At 43.0% G+C, this 22,828-nt stretch overlaps 1 protein-coding gene across 6 annotated transcripts in view; it reads left to right on the forward strand.

Annotated features, from left to right (window-relative positions):
* Nucleotides 1–22,828, forward strand: part of Mlh1 (mutL homolog 1) — a 40,630-nt gene that overhangs the window by 7,597 nt on the left and 10,205 nt on the right. For 5 of the 6 annotated variants that reach the window (XM_075964380.1, XM_075964378.1, XM_075964379.1 and 2 more), the window contains 9 exons: nt 421–493; nt 1,974–2,065; nt 3,235–3,277; nt 3,619–3,707; nt 7,814–7,926; nt 11,948–12,041; nt 13,968–14,121; nt 17,196–17,572; nt 19,895–20,043. In XM_075964380.1, coding sequence (XP_075820495.1) covers nt 421–493; nt 1,974–2,065; nt 3,235–3,277; nt 3,619–3,707; nt 7,814–7,926; nt 11,948–12,041; nt 13,968–14,121; nt 17,196–17,572; nt 19,895–20,043 — 1,184 coding nt within the window. Of the gene's footprint in view, nt 1–420; nt 494–1,973; nt 2,066–3,234; nt 3,278–3,618; nt 3,708–7,813; nt 7,927–11,947; nt 12,042–12,216; nt 12,355–13,967; nt 14,122–17,195; nt 17,573–19,894; nt 20,044–22,828 lie in introns of those variants that run through there. The other variant, XM_075964384.1, reaches the window with a different exon arrangement.

Genomic DNA, 22,828 nt, shown 5'->3' on the forward strand with positions numbered 1-22,828 from the left:
ATGAAAGATTAGAAAGTGCATTGTTTTACTAGTTCTGTCATGGGTTTTGTGTTGGGTGGTGGATAAATATGTAAATAAAGTTTATTTCTTACTGAAGGTGTAAATTTAAATTGGAGCTCCACAGATTTATTTCTCAATGTCTATTCTAACTGTATAGAAATTCATTGAACTATATAGGCTTTGGGCCTGGTTAATTTGGGTGTATGAGATTTTATTTATTTGCAAGCTTTTTTTTTTTTAAATAATGAAGTTCATCTTTTATTGATGTATTTATTGTTTCATGTAGTTTAGGGACTTTCAAGGTGTTCCTCGTGTCTGGGTTACAGATATATGCTGCAATGTCTATATTAGGGTTTTTGTTTTTATGCTTTGGCTAAGCATCCTGTTAGATACAAATAATCTTCTATGTTGTTTGACTAGAGCAAGTTACTCAGATGGAAAGCTGAAAGCCCCTCCTAAGCCATGTGCAGGCAACCAGGGTACCCAGATTACGGTAAGAGTGGCACATCGGAATAAAACTTGGGACACACAGCTTAGTAGGAATGCTGAAGTAAAAGTAAAATGGGCTCTGAGTTCCTGGTGTAAAAATCAGATAAGTTTTGATTTGTAATAGAAGCCCCAGGATACCTAAGCTTCTAAGTAAGAAAAATGATGATTGGGTTTTATGGCATGGCAGCCTGCCTACGTCTTGTCTTTTGTAAGAGGCTGGGATGGTAAAAATCAGTGGCAGAGCAGTTGGCATTGAGACATCATTATGGTGGACTAGAAGACATGGGTCGGAGTCCCAGTCTCACCTTTCAGTGCTCGTGTGTTCACAGGCAGGTCACTAACATCTCAGAATTCAGTTTCCAGTGTCTCCAGCAGAGCAGAGAATTTCTGCTCGGCTGCCTCAGGGCCGTGGGTGGGTCATGAGTGTTGTGAGTCAAAAGCCTTCTCCTAGTATGTCAATGTTTTTCCAGTCTGAGATCCTATGGGCACCTCCCTGTCATCTTACCCATCTCTGTCCCTTCACTCTTGACCCCAGCTGTAGCACATCTCAATCCTGAGCATGATAGGCAGGTAGGAGACAGAAGCAAGCATGTGCTTCAAAGTGCTGTGTGTTGGCATGTCAATTGTATTGTAATAAAGACTGCCTGAAGATCTGAGAGTAAAACAGTCCCGCTGGTCAGCCTGCAGACCAGGTTATGGTAACACACCTTTATTCCTAGTAGTCACAATGACACGCACCTTTAATCCCAGTAGCCACACTAGTTACCATAGAAATCGGGTGGTGCATGCCTTAAATCATGGTGGTCCACGCCTTAATCCCAGCCATAGAGAGTATTATAAAACAGGAGGAAACCGTTGTCAACACGCAGTCTCATTCTGAGATTCCAAGAGGCAGGATTGCCTTTTCAGGCTGAGGTCAGGGTAAAAGCCAGTGGCTGGCTGTTTTGCTTTTCAGGTCTTCAGGTTGTCTTTATTTATTAAAATACAATTGAAATGCCAAATGGTGCTGGCTAGGGGAGCCTTAGCTGCATACAAAGGGTGATTGTTGAGAACTCCAAATTATCCAAATTATCTCCAGAGTTTTATAATTTTCTTTAGTTTGAAAAATGTCTCTGAATGCCATGTAATATAGTAATTCATTGTAGAGTTACATTCATGTCTTACCAAATTGTCTACTCTCTTGAGCAAGACAGTTTTAAATGGCTCATATTTTTAGTCCTTTATATTTTTAACAAACAGCATGCCATAGAGCCATCTCCCAGTATCTGTTTGAGAATTGAGTGAATGTGGGATACAGGAAAAATACTCTTTAACTCCTTTGTTGATGCTTTCTTATCCTTCCCCCCTCACCCCAAATCAGGACTTAGAACAGTGCTGTTGGTAATGTCCCTGGATTCACTAACCTGAGGTCCAGCTTTAGGTAGACAGTGCGAAGCTTTCCATGTACGCCCATGAACTTACAAGACAACTGGATCTCTCTTCAGGTGGAGGACCTTTTTTACAACATAATGACGAGGAGGAAAGCCTTGAAAAATCCAAGTGAAGAGTATGGGAAAATTTTAGAAGTTGTTGGCAGGTACTGTCCAAAATCTGGGAGTGAGTGAGTCCTTGAGCTCTTTCATGAAAAGAACATGCCTCAGTGCTTGCAAATTAACCTAGGTGCAGACAAAAACTCACTTGTGTGCTACTCTGGTCCCAGTTTGCTCATCAGTCCTAAGTCTTGACCCATCTTGTGAGGGGTACAGTTGGTCTCCTTTGTTAGGTTCTTTGCTGGAAAATGAAGCAAACTGATCTTAGCTACCATGACTCAAAAAGAAATCACTGAATGCTTGATTATTGGGTAGGAAGAGGTAGCACAGGGTGACAGGTGGTCCTCCTGTTCTCCTCTGCCTCTCCTTTGAAGTTCTGTCCTGGACAGTGCTATGATTGACTTTACTGGGATCCATAGTTTTGTACCCACAGCTCTGGGAAAATTTGTTGGTTGTCAGTCTTTACTTAGTATGCCTTGGGAGTGGGAGAGATGGGATTAAAGGAGTTTCCCAAAGCGAATTGGAGGCTGTTAACAGGAGAAGGGTCTTAGGGTAGCTAAACGCAGAATTATGTTTTGATAAACGTAATATATTGGCACAAGTGGCTGAAGTGTGGGTTTGATCTCAAGTGTCTTTGAATCTTAATAGTGGTTTGTGTCAACTGTCTTTTAGTATTTATAAAATATATTTGTCTATATAGGAAGAGGTTCATGTATTAGGGCCCCTAACCCTCCTCACTTCCACTAGTATAGTCGTATAAATCAGTGTCAAAAATGTTCTCAGTGACTCTTTTGGTTCTAAGTGTGGTAAGGTGGAAAACTGTACTTAATAGATGTATTCCCTAAGCACCGTTCTCAGTGGGGTTGGTGGACAGAGGCGTGATGAAGTCATCTTCACAGAGCCTGTGGGTACTAGAGCAGGACCAGCTAAGGAAAGAGTAAGGGAGCCAATCATGAAAATAACCCTGTAGGTTCAGACTGGGCGGCCTCTAACGTTCTGTGTCATGGTTGGCAATGTTGTCTCCATGAGTCTCTGTTGTTTTGTTTCCTTGGAAATAATATAGGTTAAACCAAGGTATTTTGGTTGTATATATCCTTGTTTAAACCACCTTTTTCTTATAAATCTACCAAATTATTTAATTAAAAGTAGATCTTTTAAATTAAAAGTATTATGTATTTGACTATCCTCTACTTAGCTTTTGCCTTTTCTTTTCTAGGTATTCAATACACAATTCAGGCATTAGTTTCTCAGTTAAAAAAGTAAGTCATGATTTTTTTCAAAAGATATATTTATTTTTGTTTTATATGTACAAATGTTTTACCTGCATGTGTTTTTCTGCACCATGTGCATGCCTGGTGCCTACAGAGGCCAGAAGAGGGCATCAGATCCCTTGGAACTGGAGTTGCGGATGGTTGTGAGTACTATGTACTCTGGAAAAAGAATAGTAGCCAGTGTTTTTAATGACTGGTTCATCTCTCTGGTCACTAAATTAGGATTTTTGAAGGACAATAGGAAAGAAACATAGGACATTTTTGAGAAACAATTTCTACTACTCGGGGCCATTGGATGTCAAGTCACCATGCTGTCTGTTGTTTTTCAGCAAGGTGAGACAGTGGCTGATATCAGAACACTACCCAATGCCACGACTGTGGACAACATTCGCTCCATCTTTGGAAATGCTGTTAGTCGGTATGTGAGTAACCCATGTATAGTAAAGTCCTTGGAATTCCCTCCCTTGGTTCATCACCCGTTGTGTTGTTCTGAAAGCTACTGAGACAGTGGATGCTGCTAGGGCTGGTGTAGTCGGGTGTGCAGGCTTGTTGTTGGGTTTCATGGTGGTTGATGTGGTCACTGTCTCACTGGGACTCAGTGCTCTCTGGGAGTTTTGCCTCCTGCATGTTGTGCCTGTGAATGCGCTTATTCTTTTGACCTTCATTTTCAAAATGTTTATAATTCAGAATTCTGTCGCCCTTAATGTTCCTGTTGTAATTTAATTTACTTGTCATTCAGCATTGATTAATTTAAGATTTGTATCAGAAGTTAGGGGTGTAAAGCTGGATGAAATTTTCTGTTCTTAAAGTCTAGATTTATGGGTGTTAGCAGCCCGTCATAATCAAAGAAGGACCAAGAGAAGAGTTTGCTTATGAGTTACTCCTGAGCTCCCCTGTTTGTAAAAATCCACCAGCACCATCACAGGTTTCTTGCTAGGAATTCATGAAGTCCCAAAGGCCCATGCCATACCCCAGATTATTAAGAGTCTTCTTGTGCAGGCGTATATGAGGTGCTCATAGCACATAGCACAGATGGAGTCAACTGGATCTGCTTGATTTTTCCCAAGGTCTCAAAAGCATTGGAAGTTGTCCTAATACTGAAATTCTACTTCCAAGGACAAACTGTTCATTCTTAGAGCATAACCAAGGGAACAGTAGTTTATTTGTCAACATCCTTTTCTTCCTAATTAAATGTGAGTTAATTTTTTTTAATAAAAAAAAAAACCTATACTCCTAGATCAAAGGAAGATCTCTGTATTCTACAGAGTATCTTTTAAGAGCTTTTGACAAGATTTTGAGACTGAACACTAGTCAATGGAATCCTCAGGGGCTGTAAGAGATTAGATATTTCCAGAAGTAGGTTTCCAAATTGCCCTCCTGAGACATTGGAGGAAGAAAGGCTTTGTGGGTCAGTGTGTATGTACAGAACTGCAGGCTGCACTATGCCCACCCCAGGACTCAGAGGGCATGTTACTGCAGGAAAAGCATCCCTGGCCTGCGCAGCAAAATCTAGTGAGTGCTGAACTGTAGTTGGGATACAGCGGTGGACCTGGAGTGGTTCTTGCTCTCTCAGTACTCCAGTTGAAAGGGAATGAGATAATTATGCCATTCATTGGTAGGCTCTGTTAATGCCCCAAAAGAAAAATACCAGGACAAGAAGGAAAAATCTCTAGAGTCAATGAAGACTGAAGAAGAAGGCTACTAGGAGTTAACTAGCTGCTAATAGGTTCATCCTGAAAACTTAGGAAGATGTATCTTGTTTTCCTGTCCTTGCCAGTAAGCACTCTTGGGAACCTCATTGGTGCTGTTCAGTATAGTAAAGAGTCAGGTCAGCAGAGATGAGTATTAGACTTAATGCTTTGGGATTTAGTTACCATAAAATTTTAGGCATAGTAATCTTACCAAAAGCAATCTACAGATCCATTGCGATGCCTATCAAAATCCCAGCAAAATTCTTCACAGACCTCCAAAGAACAGTACTCAACTTCATATATGGGGAAAAGGAAAAACCAAGGATAGCCAAAACAATCCTGTACAATAAAAGAACTTCTGGAAGCATCGCAATGCCTGACTTCAAACTCTACTACAGAGCTACAGTACTGAAAACAGCTTGGTATTGGCATAAAAACAGATAGGAGGACCAATGTAACTGAATAGAAGACCAGGATATCAATCCACACACCTTCGAACACCTGATTTTTGACAAAGAAGCAAAAAATATTAAATGGAAGAAAGAAAGCATATTTAACAAATGGTGCTGACATAACTGGATATCAACTTGTAGAAGAATGAAAATAGATCCATATCTATCACCATGCACAAAACTCAAGTCCAAATGCATCAAAGACCACACTGAACCTCATAGAAGAGAAAGTGGGAAGTACACTTGAATGCATTGACACAGGAGACTACTTCCTAAATATGACCCCAGTAGCACAGACACTGAGAGGAAAAAATAATAAATGGGACCTCCTGAAACTGAAAAGCTTCTGTAAAGCAAAGGACATGGTCAGCAAGACAAAATGACAGCCTACAGAATAGGAAAAGATCTTCACCAACCCCACATCAGACAGAGGTCTGATTTCCAAGATATACAAAGAACTCAAGAAATTGGCCATCCAAAGAACAAATAATCTGGGCTGGAGAGATGGCTCAGAGGTCAAGAGGTCCTGAGTTCAATTCCCAGCAACCTTATGGTGGCTCACAACCATGTATGATGAAATCTGGTGCCCTCTTCTGGTGTGCAGGCATACATGCACGTAGAATGCTGTATACATAATAAATAAATAATAAATCTTTACAAAAGAACAAATAATCCAATAAAAAAATAAGTACAGACCTAAACAGAACTCTCAAGAGAGGAATCTTAAAATGGCTGAAAAACACTTAAGGAAATGCTCAACATCCTTAGTCATCAGAGAAATGTAAATCACAACAACTCTGAGATTTCATCTTGCACCTGTAAGAATGGCCAAGATCAAAAACACTGATGACAACTTATGCTGGCGAGGCTGTGGGGTAAAGGGAACACTTCTGCATTGCTGGTAGGAATGCAAGCTGGTACAACCCTTTGGATGTCAGTGTGGCGATTTCTCAAAAAATTAGGAAACAACCTTCCTCAAGACCCAGCAATACCACTTTTGGGTATATATCCAAAAGATGCTCAATCGTGCCACAAGGACATGTGCTCAACTATGTTCATAGTTGGTGCAGGAGAATTGTCTGTATTCTGTCAATCATGTTTTAAATAAACGCTGATTGGCCAGGCAGGAAGTTAGGTGGGTCAACCAGACAGGAAGTAGAGGTGGGACAAGGAGAACAAGAATATTCTGGTAAGAAGGAAGCGTTTCCCAGATGCCCAGATCACTGAAGAAGCAGGATGTGATCTGCCCCGCTGAAAAAGGTACTGAGCCATGTGGCTAACATAGATAAGGATAATGGATTAATATAAGTTATAAGAGCTAATACAAAGCCTGAGCTAATGGGCCAATTGGTTTATCATTAATATAAACTCTCTGTGTGAATTTCTTTGGGGCTGAACAGCTGTGGGAACTGGGCAGGATAGAAACCCCAACAAGCCCAGCCCTCATGTTACACATAGCAGCTTTGTTTGTCATAGCCAGAACCTGGAAACAATCTAACTGGCCCTCTACCAAAGAATGATAAGGAAAATGTGGTACATTTATACAATGGAGTACTACACAGCAGAAAAAAATGACATCTTGAATTTTGCAGGCAAATGGATGAAGCTAGAAAAAATCATTTTGAGTAAGGTAACCCAGACCCAGAAAGATAATTATCACATGTACTCACTCATAAGTGATTTTTAAACATAAAGAAAACCAGCCTACAAATCACAATCCCAGTGAATCTAGACAACAATGAGGACCCTAAGAGAGACTTACATGGATCTAATCTATATGGGAAGTAGAGAAAGACAGGATCTCCTGAGTAAATTGGGAGCATGGAAACCTTGGGGGAGGGCTGAAGGGAAGGGGAGAAGCAAGGAGGGAAGCAGAGAAAAATGTAGCGCTCAATAAAAATCAATAAAAAAAATTTCAGGCATAGTAAGAATTCAGAGCTTAGACTCATTTTACTTCTCAGCAGTGACAGTAGTGCCCAGCACTCAACACAAACACTTGAAAACACTGAGTAGGTGAGTGGATAGATAGATGCCAGATGGTGTGTAGACTCTCAGGACCTCAGCTGAACCTAGTCTCAGGTCTTTCTTCTTCTTCTTCTTCTTCTTCTTCTTCTTCTTCTTCTTCTTCTTCTTCTTCTTCTTCTTCTTCTTCTTCTTCTTCTTCTTCTTCTTCTTCTTCTTCCTCCTCTTCCTCTTCCTCTTCCTCTTCCTCTTCCTCTTCCTCTTCCTCTTCTTCTTCTTCTTCTTCTTCTTCTTCTTTTTTAATCCAGAGTTGGTTTATGGGAAAGAGCCCTGTTTTTTTTTTTCTCTTGTGATACATATATATCATGTGAGATTTCTTGTACTTTAAAAAAGCATCAAAATTTCTCTTTTCTAAACAGAGAGCTGATAGAAGTTGGGTGTGAGGATAAAACCCTGTCTTTCAAAATGAATGGCTATATATCCAATGCAAACTACTCCGTGAAGAAGTGCATTTTCCTGCTCTTCATCAACCGTAAGTGAGAAAGAGTGAAGTGTCTACAGAGAGAGGTTTATGGAACCTGGAGAGTTCCTGACTCACAGGTTAGATTACACAGGGAAATTCATGTCAGAGGTTAGCCCTATTCTATCTTAAGTCTGTGTCATTGCCTGTCACAGTCTGGTTCATTACCTTGAGCTGTGTAGGCCAGAATGCCTTCCTCATGAGTCTGTATTACAGCCTTTACAAGCAGGCCCAACTCTGACCCTATGTCAGGGCTGCTTTTCCACATTGTACAGCAGAAAATCAAGACTCGAGTATAGGCATTGTAACTAAAAAGCTGAATCCTAAGACCCTTTTTCTTCTAAAGAATTAAGTTTATGACACTCAGAATAATTCTAGAAATCAAGGAAGAAATGAAATTAGGTTGAATTAATTCTTGTCTCTCTGATGACCTATTATTTACATGATTCTTACTAAGTAAGTGCAGTTTGATTTTTGGATTTGTGTAGCTTAGTTGTATATAGCAAGTGTTGGATGGTGCTAGAATCACACTGCCTCCCAAGCCCCAGAAGCTTGAACTTAGCTTCTGTTCAGATGCAAGAAGCATCTTTCCATGCATTTGATTTTCATATTCTTATATTCAAAGTTCTTTTTTTTTTTAAAGCAAAATTGGAGTTTACTAAGAATCAGTTTTTAATACAGATTTAAGATAGGTATTGAAGGAATGAGAGAGGAAGAATTGAAAAGAGGACAGTACACATCTAAGACAAGGGTATAGGCTTTTAAAATAAGTTTATTTTAGATTTATTTATTTTGAGTATGTGAATGTTTTCCCTCCATGTATGTTTGTCCATAACATGTATACCTGATGCCTTGGAGGTAAGAATTGGCCAGATCCCCTGAACCTGGAGTTAGGTGAACCACCGCGTGGGTGCTGAGAACTAAGCTGGCCCTCTGCAAGAGCAACAACGCTCTTAACTGCGGAGCTTTCTCCCCAGCCCAAGGGGATGGCTTCCTTAGGGTTCTTTGTTTGTTTTAAGGCATAGGTAGATGTATTTACTTGGTTTCTAGGTCTCATGGCATTTTCAGGCTTACTTTTGGCCATCTTCAGCTCCCCTCCCCTGCCTGTGTCTTCCATGTCTAGTCCATCTCCACCTTCATGTCAAAGGAGTCCGTCCCATGCCACCCTTGTCTTTCTTACTTCTGTGATTTCCAGTTCAATTCATTTTTCTGTAAACTTAATTCATTTTTCTCTATGACTTTATAAAATTCCACTGTGTATATGGACCACATTTTCATTATTTATCTGGTGATTAACATCATGAATGTACATGTATCTCTGTGGGGTCTTACAGGTCCTTTGCCTTTATTGGGAAGCATTTTATCCTAATTTTCGTTCTCATCTTCTTTATGTGCTATTGGAAATTGTATATTTTCTTCCTGTTTTCAGCAGTAAATGTCTATAAATGTCTCAAACTGTACATCTTAAAACAGATTCTTTTTTATTTACTTTTATTTGTGTGCGGGCACGTGCTCATGCACGCACAAATGTGAGAGTGCTGTGCCTGCAGAGGCCGGAAGAGAGCGCTGGATCCCTAGAGCTGGAGTTGCAGGTAGCTGTGAGCTGTCTGCTGTGTGCCAGGGTCCTGTGTAGGAGCAACAGCAAGTGCTCAGCTGCTGAGCCCCCTCTCCAGCATCCAAATCATGTGTGTTTTACAAGAGTTGTTCAGGACAGTCCAGGAGGAGTTAGGAGAGGCCAGCCACTGTTAGACAGCTTCTGTTAAGGTGTTTCTATTAGGAGACATTGTCCCTTCCCTACCAAGAAGTATTAAGCTTGCTAATAAGGCTTAATTCCACATGTAAGGTTTGGGAATAACACCTTTATCTGTTTTGTTCTGAACATAAGAATTACCGCATGGAGGACAGTGTGAAGGCTCAGCTGGTATAGGCACTTATCAACAAGCCTGATGACCTGCGTTTGGGTCCCAGGACCCACATGGTGGCATGAGAAAACTGACTCCTCAAGTTGTCCTCTGTTTTTGTTAGGGTTTCTATTTCTGTGACCAGACAACATGACCACAGCAGGTCTTGGAAAGGAAAACGTTTAATTGGAGCTGGCTTATAGTTTCAGAGGCTTAGTCCATTATCGTCACGGTGAGAATGGCAGCATGAAGGCAGACATGGATCTAGAGAAGGAGCTGAGAGATCTACACCTGGATCCTCAGGCAACAGAAGGAGACTGTGACACAGTGGGCAAAGCTTGAGCACAGGAGGCCTCAAAGCCCACCTCCACAGTGACACACTTCCTCTAACAAAGCTGCACCTCCTAATAGTTCCATTCTCTATAGGCCAAGCATTCGTAAACATGAGTTTATGGGGGCCATACCTATTCAAACCACTGCATCCTCTGACCTCCACATGTACCCCTGCCGCTCCCCCTCCCCCCAAAGTAAATCAGCAGTTTAAAAAAAAAATAAGAAATAACTGTTCTGATTACACATGTTGACTGCGGAGCTGACAAACAAAAGTCAGTTAAGTGTCATTTGACTGCCCTTTTCTTGTTTCTGATTGGTCCATGTACCGTAGTCTGCGTTAACACTGGTCAATTTGTTCATTATGGCAAAAAGAGGCAAGTTTTTGTCCTACTGTGTATGCTCACTTAGGGAATAGAGGCAAAGGTCACTGTGATAGCCAGCCTCACTTTCAGAGACCTTAGCAGATTGCTCCATCTGTCTTGTCAGGTACACCACCAGGCCTGTGTGATCACTAAAAGAATTTAATAGTCTCCTTGTTGATAAAGCCATCACTATTCTTGGAAATAAAAAGATGTGGCATATCCTTGGCTGCCAGTTTACAGGACAACAGTTCATTAAGCTATCCTTTAAAATCTGTCTCAGGAGAAAGGAGAGCTAGATTTTTCTGAAATAGTTCTTTCTCTGTCTTTAGTCTCAACTATGTGCTGTTGAATATTTGTTTAATGATACAAAGATGCGTTGCTTTTTTTTTTTTTTTTTTTTGGTTTTTCGAGGCAGGGTTTCTTTGTAGCTTTGGAGCCTGTCCTGGAACTAGGTCTTGTAGACTAGGCTGGCTTAGAACTCACAGAGGTCCACCTGCCTCTGCCTCTTGAATGCTGCTGGGATTAAAGGCGTGCGCCACCACCACCCGGCTGCGTTGTATTTGTTGAACTTTGTAAAACTGTGTTACTGTGTCTGTCTAAAATCCCTGGTTAGTCTAATAAAGAGCTGAATGGCCAAGAAGTAGGCAGGAGAGAGAAGTTGGCAGGGCTGGTGGACAGAGAGAATAGATAGGAGGAGAAATCTAGGGAAGAGAGAGCAAGGAATGAGAAAAGAAGAAAAGGACACCAGGGGCCACACAATCAGCCACAGAGAAAGAAGGAATCAAGAAAGGTAAAAAGCCCAGAGGCAAAACATATTTAAAGAGAAACAGAGTAACTTAAGTTAAAAAAGCCCCTAGAAACAAGCCAAGCTAAGGCCAGGCGTTTCTTAATAAGAATACGTCTCTGTGTGTTTATGTGGGAGCGGGGTGGAGGGTCCCCCCTAAAGAGTAAAACAGCCAACTATGAAGCCTGCTATTGGAACCCCTTGGGCAGAGTTGGCTGTTGTCTCCTCTGACGGGTGTCACACAGCTCTGTCGTAGTGCTACACACTAGGCTGGAGTGAGTCGGTCACCACCATGCTATCTCAGCACTTGGCATGTGTGATGGGTAGCTTTGTCTTTGTGAACTGAAATATCCAAGGGCTGCTGAGGTCCAGAGACAGCGAAGTTAATATACAGGAGCTGATGGGAAGGGGTGATGAGGCAGAATTGGACACCCTCTAATCTCTGCTGCTTGAGTGGGAGGAAGAGCCCCAAACATGTAGTGAGATGGTTAAAGTGGTAACAGATAAAGGGGTGATTGTTCCTGGGCATCTGATGAGGCTATCATTCCCCAGGTGTTCTTCCCAAGGTGACTTCATGACCATGTAAGTAAGCACCTGTGACCTCGTCCTGAAGGACAGTTTTGAACTGGGTACTTGCTTTTTTTGTTTTTCAGACCGGCTGGTAGAATCAGCTGCCTTGAGAAAAGCCATAGAAACTGTATATGCAGCATATTTGCCCAAAAACACACACCCATTCCTGTACCTCAGGTAATGCAGCATCAGACTCCTCGGTGCCCTCCGTGAAAGAGATTGCCTAGCAGTGTTCAGCCAGGACAGATCCTGGGCACTGCTGGTGTAAGGATGCTCTGTCCCTCCCCACAGGAAAATGGTTCCTGTTTTCACTCAGGAACTTTGCGGTTCCTCCTGCTGGGGTCATGAAACAGCATCTTCCCTGCCCTGTGGGGAGTCTTTAAACATTTTTAAAGATTTTATTTGTTTATTTAATTGAGAGGAGAGACAAAGTGAACAAACAAGCATGGGACATGGAACACATGTGGAAGTCAGAAGGCACATTCGTGGAGTCAGTTTTCCTCTCTTATCTTAATGTGGATTCTGGTTGGTGAGCCTGCATGCTAACCGTCTTTACATACCTGCCTTCCTGTAGAGTTCTTGTCTTTATTTTGGCAGATCCCAGTGACTTAAGTTGGTAGTCATGTTTCAATTATCACTCATCGTTTAGGACTTGCCTTATTCAGACCAAACCCCATAGTGCAAAAGGGAGGGAGGGAGGGAGGGAGGGAGGGAGGGAGGGAGAGAGAGAGAGAGAGAGAGAGAGAGAGAGAGAGAGAGAGAGAGAGAAAGAAAGAGAAAGAAAGAAAGAAGGAAGGGTCTCTTCTTTGTTTCTTGTTCTGCTTGTCTCAAAACCAGCATGAAGAGTGACCATTCCCTTTGCAACAAGGCTACTCAGGGGCCCAGCTTGTACTGACATCTTTCAGGTTTGAAACCTTAGCCTTCTTGGCAGAACTATGTTGCAAGTTTATTCTCATTTAAACCTTCAGGAACAGACCTATAAATCCAGTGTTTTGGAGAATTTTAAGTTCCAGACCAGTGTAGCAAGAATCTATCTGAAAAACACTTTCTTTGTTCTGATCTCACTGAAATGAGAGGAAGTTTACTGTCTGAACCACGGTTCAGAATGGCTTTAGGTGAGGTCAGGCATGCTCAGGGTATTGTGGCCATAGGCTAAAGTAGATTTTAGATGTAACGTGCAGTTGTTGACGCCATTGCATGTTTCTTTGCTAGGAATAAATCTGTAATGTCATCAGCTGTTCTGCCTTTGATCTAAACAGGAGATAGAAATCATGCAACAGAACAAGGAAAGTAATGAAAAATTTGCCTACTGAATTCAAATTGGAGTTGAGTAGTGAGATATGAGTGGCAGGAAGAGCAGGTGCAGAGAGCAGCCCATCCCAAGACTGTGGGATTAATAGTGCCTCTTGCCTTCCATCACTCAGTGAAGGACTGACTGTGGCTTGCCATGCTGGGGAGTAGTGGGTGAGGCAGATCTCCGCACTCAGGACCTGCTATGGGGTGTACTGCCCACAAGAAGAAATGACTTGCCGTTGGTTTTGTGTACAAGAGGTGTGGCATGTTTGCTCCCAAAACTGACTTAGGAAACCCCTCCTGTCATTCTTGTAGTAGCCTCTGCTGACAGGGCTTCATATCACAAAACTCCATTATCAGTAAGCCGTGAAAGATGGACTTGGAGCAGGGGAAAGACCTCTTGAGTTGACTAGCAAATTCTTCTGTGTCTTTTTTCCCCCTGAAAAGTGAGGAGGAACTGTTTGATAGTCACCCTATCTTTAAAGCTGAGAAAACATGCAGGGAAGTTAGGCACTTGCCTGGGGTCACAGTCCAGCAGCGGTTCTAGAGTGCTGATGGCTGACCTGTAATAACCTCCGTATACATGGGCGGTGCCTTATATAGACTTCATTCCCACTGTAAGTCTGTGCAACGAGGAGAGCCGTTGTGTCCACCCTGGAAGCTGCACGGCCCCTCGGTATCAGAGATGGCACTCGGTCTCTCTGACTTGATCTTCAGGTTTGAGGCCATGTGATTGGGCCTCTCTACATTGTCTAGTCACCCTGTAGATTTTCCCCACCATTTGGTTTCTCTCCTCTTTTTTCATGCCAGTTTGGAAATCAGTCCCCAGAATGTAGATGTCAATGTGCACCCCACCAAGCATGAAGTTCACTTTCTGCATGAGGAGAGTATCCTGGAGCGTGTGCAACAGCACATTGAGGGCAAGCTGTTGGGGTCCAATTCGTCCAGGATGTATTTCACCCAGGTGAGAGCATCTACCTCCACAGTCTCTCTGGGCCTCTGCTGCTTTAAAGGGTGTTCCATATCATGAAAACTCAGATATTTTTGTTATAATTTCGAATTGTCTTTGTGTTGCTTTGATAGTTTTCTTAAAGGTAACATTTTCTTCAGGAATTTATGTGTGTGTTCTATGAATATGTGTGCCAGTCATACATCCATACTTGGATGCTGAGGTCAGAGCAGGATGTTGATTTTTTTTTATACCTCTTTATTGCCTTGAGAATGGCTTTCCCTGAACTGATGCTCTCTGAGTGAGGGTGACTGGCAAGTGGGCTCTCAGGATCTGCCTGTCTCTGCCCCAATGACTGGGTAATAGATGCTTGTAGCCAGACCAGACTTTACTTGAGTGCTGGGCAATTGAATCGGGGCCTCATGCTTGCACGGCAGATGTTCCTACCATGGAGCCGTTCTCCTAGCCCCTCTTCTGCACTGTGGGTGTCTTCCACACTTTTGAATGGAGCTGTTACTTTGTTTTAATTTTTATTCATATTTCTAAGCAGAGTTAAAATTAAATAGTACATATATCTGTTATCCAGCATTTTGCCCTGCTGGTTTTAGTTATTCCTATCTTCCTTAGGGAAAAGTAAATCTGAAAGCATATTTTAGAATTTATTTCTTCCTTAATACTTTATCATACATCTAAAATTTTCTTGCATAACCATAATATAAATACTATACCTAAAAAAGTTAATAACAGTAACATCATTTATATTCAGTGTATGTATCATCTATATTCAAATGTTTTAATTATCAAGAGAGTCTGTTGATTACCAGCCTTGTTCAAATCTGTATCTAGTGATGTTCCAGTCATAATATAATATTTCTGTTGTTACATTTTTAAATCTGTTAGGTTCTCTCTCTCTCTCTCTCTCTCTCTCTCTCTCTCTCTCTCTCTCTCTCTCTGTGTGTGTGTGTGTGTGTGTGTGTGTATTTATTTTTATTTGGGGGGAAACAAGGTTTCATAGCCCAGGTTGGCCTTAAATTTGCTTGTAGCTGAGAAACCTTGAACCTCCTGCCTCTGCCTCCTAAGACCTGGGACTTCAGAAGTGTGCCACCAGTCCTGTCTTTAAGTCCCTTAAGTCCCTTTGAATTAAGTAAACCCACTCCCTTTCATTTCTCTGTGGGGAGTTGTACACCTGTATTCTGGCGAGCATGTGGAAATCAGAAGGTGACTTTCAGGAGTCAGTCCTCTCCTTCTAGCATGTGGCTTCCAGGAGTTAACTAAGGTTGTCAAGCTTGGCAGCAAGCCCTATCACCCACTAAGCCATTTTGCCAGCCCTGGCTTCTCCTTTTTAAACTTGCTGTTTTCATTGACTTCTCTAGGTTTCCTGTAGCATAATTTGTACTTTTGGTTTTTTGGTTTGGCAGATTGTTTCTTTGTGGCGCTAGTTAACTCTCTTGGGTCCCTCTGAATTGCCTTTGAGTTGGGAATCTAGAGACATAACTATATTCAGACACAAGACGTTCTTTTTTTAATTAATTTATTTTTATTTTATGTGGATTGGTGTTTTTCCTGCGTGTATGTCTGTGTGAGGGTGTCAGATCCCCTAGAACTGTAGTTACAGACAGTTGTGAGCTGCTATGTGGATGCTGTGGATGCTGGGAATTGAACCCGGGTCCTCTGGAAGAGAAGTCAGTGCTTTTAACCACTGAGCCGTCTCTCAGTCCTTCAAAACCATCCTAGAATCTATTTACTTGTAAATTTTGTTCATTCTAGTTTGATCCCTCAAAAAAAAATTCAGATCTTTAAATCTTAGTTTTCCGTGCAGTTTTCCATACTGCCAGTGACTATCTCTCGCAGTACTATAAATTCTCATGCTCCATAGAATTTAGCATTGAGGTATTTGTCCCCATGTCCTGCTCCGTGATGTTAAGGACATTCACATTGCTGATCTGGCTTGGAACATCCTGAAACAATCAGTTTGCCAAATGACTGTCAGCCCTGCCTTCCCATTCATTTGAAAGCAGTAATTCTTCATCTGAAGATGTCCTTTGTTGGGTCCATTCATGTGTCCATCTTCCTCTTTTTGGTGGTGTGTAATTAAAGTAGACACGCCATACATATACATTGCTGACATGCTTCTGCTGTGAGTATATGGGATGGGGCTGAGGCTTTCCTGTGGGAACCAGCTGGGCTGTGAGAGAGAGCACACAGAGAAACATGAACCTGAGTGGCAAGTGCTTCCACCCATAGCAGGACTCCATTGGGGTGAAACCCATGCTGGCCGCATCAGAATCATCCCCAGGGCTTTGTCCCTCTCTTTCTCTCCCATGTTTAAACTGTGAACGTCAAGATGCCAGGAGAATCTGTTGAACACTTTGCATTCCTCTTGGGCAAGCCATAAACATGTCACCCTCCTTCACAGTGAGTCTTAGAGTTCAGTGGGGTTCCCTGGTCTCTCACAGTAGGACGGCTGTTTAGTAACTAGAATCTGGGACCTGGGGCTCCCTGCTTCTGAGAGTCATTGAGTTTTAGACTTTAGTTAGGCTTCAGTGTGTTTACAAGTGGAATTCTGAGGACACAGTTTAGTGGTAGAGTTCAGCAGGTGAGAGGCCTGGGGTCAGTTCCTGACAAAGAAATTTTAAAAAAGAAAAAACAAAACAGTAGAATGCTAGTTGCCAGGGCCTGGGATGAGGGGAAATGGAAGCCGAGCCTGGAAATGGATACACAGCTGTGTGAATATACTCACTGCCACGGTGTTCTAGCTTAAAAATAGGTTAAAATGGTATGTTGTATGCTGTGTGTATTTTACCATAAAAAATAAAAGAGGATCTTTTCATAAGTAGAAAAACAGACAAGCTATAAAAACTTTTCAGTTTTCGTTTCAACATCATTTTAAGATTATAAGAACTTTGCTTGATTTTTTTAAATTTCATGCCTATGAACATTTTATACTCCTTTAATAAATTTGCTTCTGTACTAATATCTGTGGTATGACTCCTTCTGGCTCTGATGTCTCCACCCACTACTGCTGGGGGTTTGCACACTTATATACTAAAGTCTGTCCTCCTTCTCTTCTGTCTTCTCTTTTGAAACAGACCTTGCTTCCAGGACTTGCTGGACCCTCTGGGGAGGTGGTTAAGCCTACAACAGGTCCGGCGTCCTCATCTACCAGTGGAAGTGCTGACAAGGTCTATGCTCACCAGATGGTCCGCACAGACTCCCGGGACCAGAAGCTCGATGCCTTTTTACAGCCTGTGAGCAGGGCTCTGGCCAGCCAGCCCCAGGACCCTGTCCAAGGGGATAGGACAGAGGGCTCTCCTGAAGATGCCATGCAGAGAGATGAGGAGATGGTTGAGCTTCCAGCCCCTGCTGACGCAGCTGCCACGAATCAGAACTTGGAGAGGGACGCAGTACGAGAGGTTTCAGAAGAGGCACAGAAAGCAGCACCCACTTGCAGTCCAGGCAACCCCAGGTGTGGCCCCTTGTTCCTCACTAAAGTTGTCTTCCAGCAGGGTCTCCACAAGCAGACTGGGACAGGGCTGTGGCCTTGTATTCTGTCTGCATTTGACAGTGGCTCACATGGTTTCTTATGAGAGTTCTTTTTTTTTTTTTTGTTTTGTTTTTTGTTTTTTGTTTTTCGAGACAGGGTTTCTCTGTGGTTTTGGAGCCTGTCCTGGAACTAGCTCTTGTAGACCAGGCTGGTCTCGAACTCACAGAGATCCACCTGCCTCTGCCTCCCGAGTGCTGGGATTAAAGGCATGCGCCACCACTGCCCGGCTTCCTGTGAGAGTTCTTAAACGTCCATGGTTTTAAGTGTTAGTAACGCATCGGAAAGAGCACACGTGCAGCTTTTGTTTTTAATAAAGCATTTTGACAAACCCTTGACATCCGATGTGACTGGAGAGAAAAGCCTAAAACGGCTCTTCCATCCTCGCCACAGCTGCTGGTGCTCCTCTCAGAAGCCGCCCAGTTACAGAATTCCCTGAAGTTTATGAGCCCATGGAGGTTCCCAGATACTGATCCCACTGAGCCTATGAGGTAGTGGCCTAGTGCTCAATTCAGAATCGCTTGCGAGGTGCTATCGGGAACTCTGGCGCTGAAGTGAGCATTGCACTCAGACGTACTGCTGAACTCCACTTTGTTCATTCCTGCATTGTCCTGCCAAGACAGCTAGCTGGCTCCTAAGGAAGCTTTTCCAGAGAATAAAATGTTGCAGGTATTTTCCAAGCATGGATACTTTATATGTATTATCTTATTTAATGTTCTTACCCTGCCAAAGAAATAATTCCACTTGTTTATTGTTTGGGGAACTAAGTGTTATTTATCATAGAGCAGTCAGAAAATGTTAAAGCAAAAATAGAGTTCTGTTCCTCCTGCTGAAAGCCTTCCCAGGGCTTCCCATTGAAGGCAGAATGACAGCCTAACCCTCATTTGCTGGCTTCCCCCTCCTCCTCACAGTACTGTCGCCCATGATTCTTGTGGCTGTCCTGGACCAGCTGAGCTTAGATCCTTCCACTGCCCTTGGTGTTCCTCAACCTGGAACTCTGGGTCTTGTCACTCATATCTCAGTTCACATGTCACCTTTTCCCAAAGGCATTCTGTCTTAGTTACTTTTCTGTTGGTATGAAGAGACACCATGACCAAGGCAACTTATAATTTTAATTAGGGCTTCCTTACAATTCAGAGGGTTAGTCCATGATCATTATAGCAGGAAGCGTGGCAGCAGGCAGGCAGCCCGCATGGTGCTGGAGCAGGAGCTGAGAGTTTATTCCCATCTACAAGTCGGAGATGAAGTGAGAGAGACTGGGCCTGAGTGGGCTTTGAAATCTCAGAGCCCAGCCCCAGTGACACACCTCTTCCAATAAGGCCATATCTCTCCATCTTCCCAAACAAGTCTACCAGCTGGAGACCAGGTATTCAAATATGTGAGCCTATGGGGTCATTCTCACTCAAACCACCACATTGTCCATTCAGACAAAAAGATCTGTTTCCTCTTACATCCTATCAGTCTGTTATGTGACCCTGACCTTGTACTTTCTTACTAGCATCCACTACTACTAAAACTTTCCTTAGACTAGAGAGAAGGTTCAGGAATTAAGAGCACTGGCTATTCTTATAGATGACCCAGTTTATGGATGACCCATGATTCTTAGCACCTAGAACATCCACCATGTCATAGGTGTCTGTAGCTCCACTCCCAGGGAATCCAGTGCCCTCTCTGACCTCTATAGGCATCAAGAATTCATCTGGTGTACAGACATACATGCAGACAAAACAGCCATAAACATAAAATAGCTTTTTAATTAAGCATTTAAAATTGGACTTTAAAAGTCTTTTTCTGTTGCTGACTTTCCCACTAGAAAGCGAGCTTGAGGGCTTCCCTTAAGAGTGCGCTCACTGCTCTGTGTAGCTGGTGCGGATCAGTGTCACGTGGGTAGACAGAGGGCTGGATCTTGGAATCATGAATGAGTGGGGCTTGGCAAGGCCAGTTTACTTGCTGAAGGCCCTTGAGATCTGAGGGTTGTCAGAGAAGTAGCGTGACACAGGACAGCCGCTGACCTGCCACGGCACAGAGAAGCTGCTCCTTTCTCTGAAGTTCAGCACATACACTGAGTTAAGGAATAAAATGGAGCTGGACAGTGGTGGCGCGTGCCTTTAATCCCAGCACTCTAGAGGCAGGAGGATCTCTGAGTTCGAGGACGGCCAGGGCTCCACAGAGAAACCCTATCTCGGGAAACTAAAAATAAATGAACTGGAAGGATGACGACCTGCCAGTTCTTCCCTTTCACTGCAGAAAGAGGCACCGGGACGATTCTGATGTGGAGATGATGGAAGACGACTCCCGGAAGGAAATGACAGCTGCGTGTTACCCCCGGAGGAGGATCATTAACCTCACCAGTGTTTTGAGTCTCCAGGAAGAAATTAACGAGCGAGGCCATGAGAGTACGTAAGTGCTGGGATCTGTGTGGCACTCGGGGTTTTGGACATGCAGAGAGCGCTCATGCTGTCAGGCAGGTACTGCCACAAGCTGCTTGGACAGGTGGTTTTCCTTACACAGAGGACAGTTCTCAAGGGGAAGAGGAGGGCTTTGAGCAGGATTAACTGGCATTCCTAGTAACGAAAGGGATTAGCACAGTGGTCATTGCAATTGTTTCTACTTTGTTTCTGCTTTACTAAAAGCAGCATCGTGAATGAGCAGCAAAGTGCTTATCCTGTCAGATGCGGTGTGCTTAGGTAAGAGTTGACAGGTCACACCGCTGGAGTTCACCCTGAGCTCCATTTCAACCATGAGACCTCACGCTGACTGAGCTGTTCTGTGCCTCAGAATATGAGATTGATTTATCCTAGAATATCACCGACTGATTAGAAATAACCAGTAAGACACTTGTTAAGAAGATGGGTATTTTTATAGCCTGAAGGCCGATAAGTCCCTGTTACCCCCATAAACAGCATTTGAGAGTAGTTGAGTACCAGACTTCATCCTGGTCCATGTTACTAGAAAAGAAGCCAAAAGGTTTTAGAAGTGAGTAGATGGAGTCGATAATTAGATGTGTAAGGAGAATGACCCTTTTAGCCACGCTGCCCCCGCAGCCACGCTGCCCCCGAAGCCTTGTTGCACCTGTGAGGAACTGCTGTTCCAAATGTGAGTATTGCGCATGCTCCAAGCAGCAGCTTTGTGCTTGAGTTTGTCAATTAACCGTGACCTTTCTGTTTTCATCTGTTGTAAATAAATCCTAAGGGCCTGCAAGATGGCTCCTTGGGTAAAAGCACCAGACTTAATCTGACTTTGATACTTGGGACCCACATGGTTGAAAGAGAAAACCAACTCCTCTCCTGAAAGTTGTCCTCTGACCTCCACGTATGTGCTGTGATGCATGCATGACCACCCCCCACACAAATAAATGAAGACACGAAAACAAATCAATTTCAGTATTATAAATTATGTAATATAAATTATGATCATCTGCTTTGTTACTTTGTGTTTTGTTTTGTTTTGAGTCAGTTTCACCATTTTGTTCAGGCCTAGAACTCAGTTTGTAACCCACACTAATCTCAGTTCTGCTTCTGCCTACGAGGTCCTAGATTATAGGCATCTGCCACCACATTGGCCTCCTGGATTACTTTTTGAAAAGATCATATAGCTCAGGAGGAAGTTAGCACCATTCCCACTAACCCTGAACCCTCTGAAGTAGCCGCTGAGTCTGCCTCTTCCATTTAGTCTGAGCCAACACAGGAAGGCCTGAACTTTCCTTTCATACATTGCTCCATGTCTGTCTGTCTGTCTCCTCCACCCTACGCTTCTCTTGTGCCGTCCGTGTTACATGTGATGCACATCTTCCTGTGACTAGGCTCCTGCCCGTTGTGCGTGTTGCCAGTTGGCTCCTGATTTCCGTTTCCATGAAATGTGCTGTGGTTGCGCTTTCCTGTGTGTTACTTTCCCAGCTGGGAGCTTAAAGCAGTTTTAAATCACATAAGAAGGGCGGGCCACTGCATGGCTTCTTCAGCACTTCTCCTCACAGTTGTTTGTAGATACTCTCCCTCAGTCTTGGAGGTCAGTAAAGATCATTTCAGTGATGTTTTTGACAAATAAACTGTTCAGTACAGGGTAAAATCAGCCTATATCAAGTGGTCAGAATTTTAGTCTTGCTGAGGCCAAGATGATGACTCTAAGTGACCTAAAAATATATATCCACGCATGCTAACTTAATTCTCAGATAGTCTCTGGAGAGGGCACATGCCTCCACCTCCTCTAATAGAGAAGATGAAGAGATGAGGAAAGGGAAAATGTTACATGGAATATCTGAACAGTTTAAAACTGTCCTGGTGTGGTCGTCCTTGCATTTAGTCCCTACCATTGTAAAAACAGAGGCAGGAGAATCACTTCAGCCTAGGAATTCAAGGCTAACCTGGACAACACAGTAGGACTTGATGTCTAAAACAAAATAAAGCACAGCAAAGATGAACAGCCAAGCACAGTGAGTTGGCACTGGCAATGGCCTTTGTGGGTAGGCTCACTTAATATTTATTTACTTACTTATTTTGGTTTTTTTCAAGACAGGGTTTCTCTGTAGCTTTGGAGCCTGTCCTGGAACTAGCTCTTGTAGACCAGGCTGGCCTTGAACTCACAGAGATCTGTCTGCCTCTTCACTTAATATTTAAATGCAAAATTGGATCAGTGCATTGTTCTTTGGTAAACAGTCAGTCTTGGATCAGATGCTGACACTATTGACCTAGGGTCACAGGTGTGCCACATGTCAGCTAATTATTTGTAACATGATATAAGTTAATTACTTTGTGCAGTGTGTTGCACCATATGTGGAATGGTAGATGAGATGAATGGGGTTGCACAGATTGTTTAATGAACCTTGCTGTTTTATCAGGCAGAATGAAAGAAACCCTGTGCGCCAGAGAAGGGCAAATAAACAGTATCCCACCTCACCTGCTGATACCTGAGAGGCAAGGCCTCGGCGTTAGGATTCTCCTTAGCTTAGCTTTATCTGTTGGTGCTGAGAATGTGTTAATTCTGAGGCCCACGGTCTCAGAATTGAAGTAGGGTGTATGGTTTAGCTTTGATATAAAAAAAGGATTTTATCTATTTTGGTCTTTGCATAATGGAGGAAAAACTAGAGAAACTTTCTGTGGCTGGAAGAGCATTTTGGATGGGGTAAAATACAGGTCCTTAAGTTCTGTGAAAAGGCCATGTGCTGGGCCAGCTGACATGGATTCC

Source organism: Microtus pennsylvanicus, chromosome 3 (assembly GCF_037038515.1).
Source record: "Microtus pennsylvanicus isolate mMicPen1 chromosome 3, mMicPen1.hap1, whole genome shotgun sequence".
Lineage (NCBI taxonomy): Eukaryota > Metazoa > Chordata > Mammalia > Rodentia > Cricetidae > Microtus > Microtus pennsylvanicus.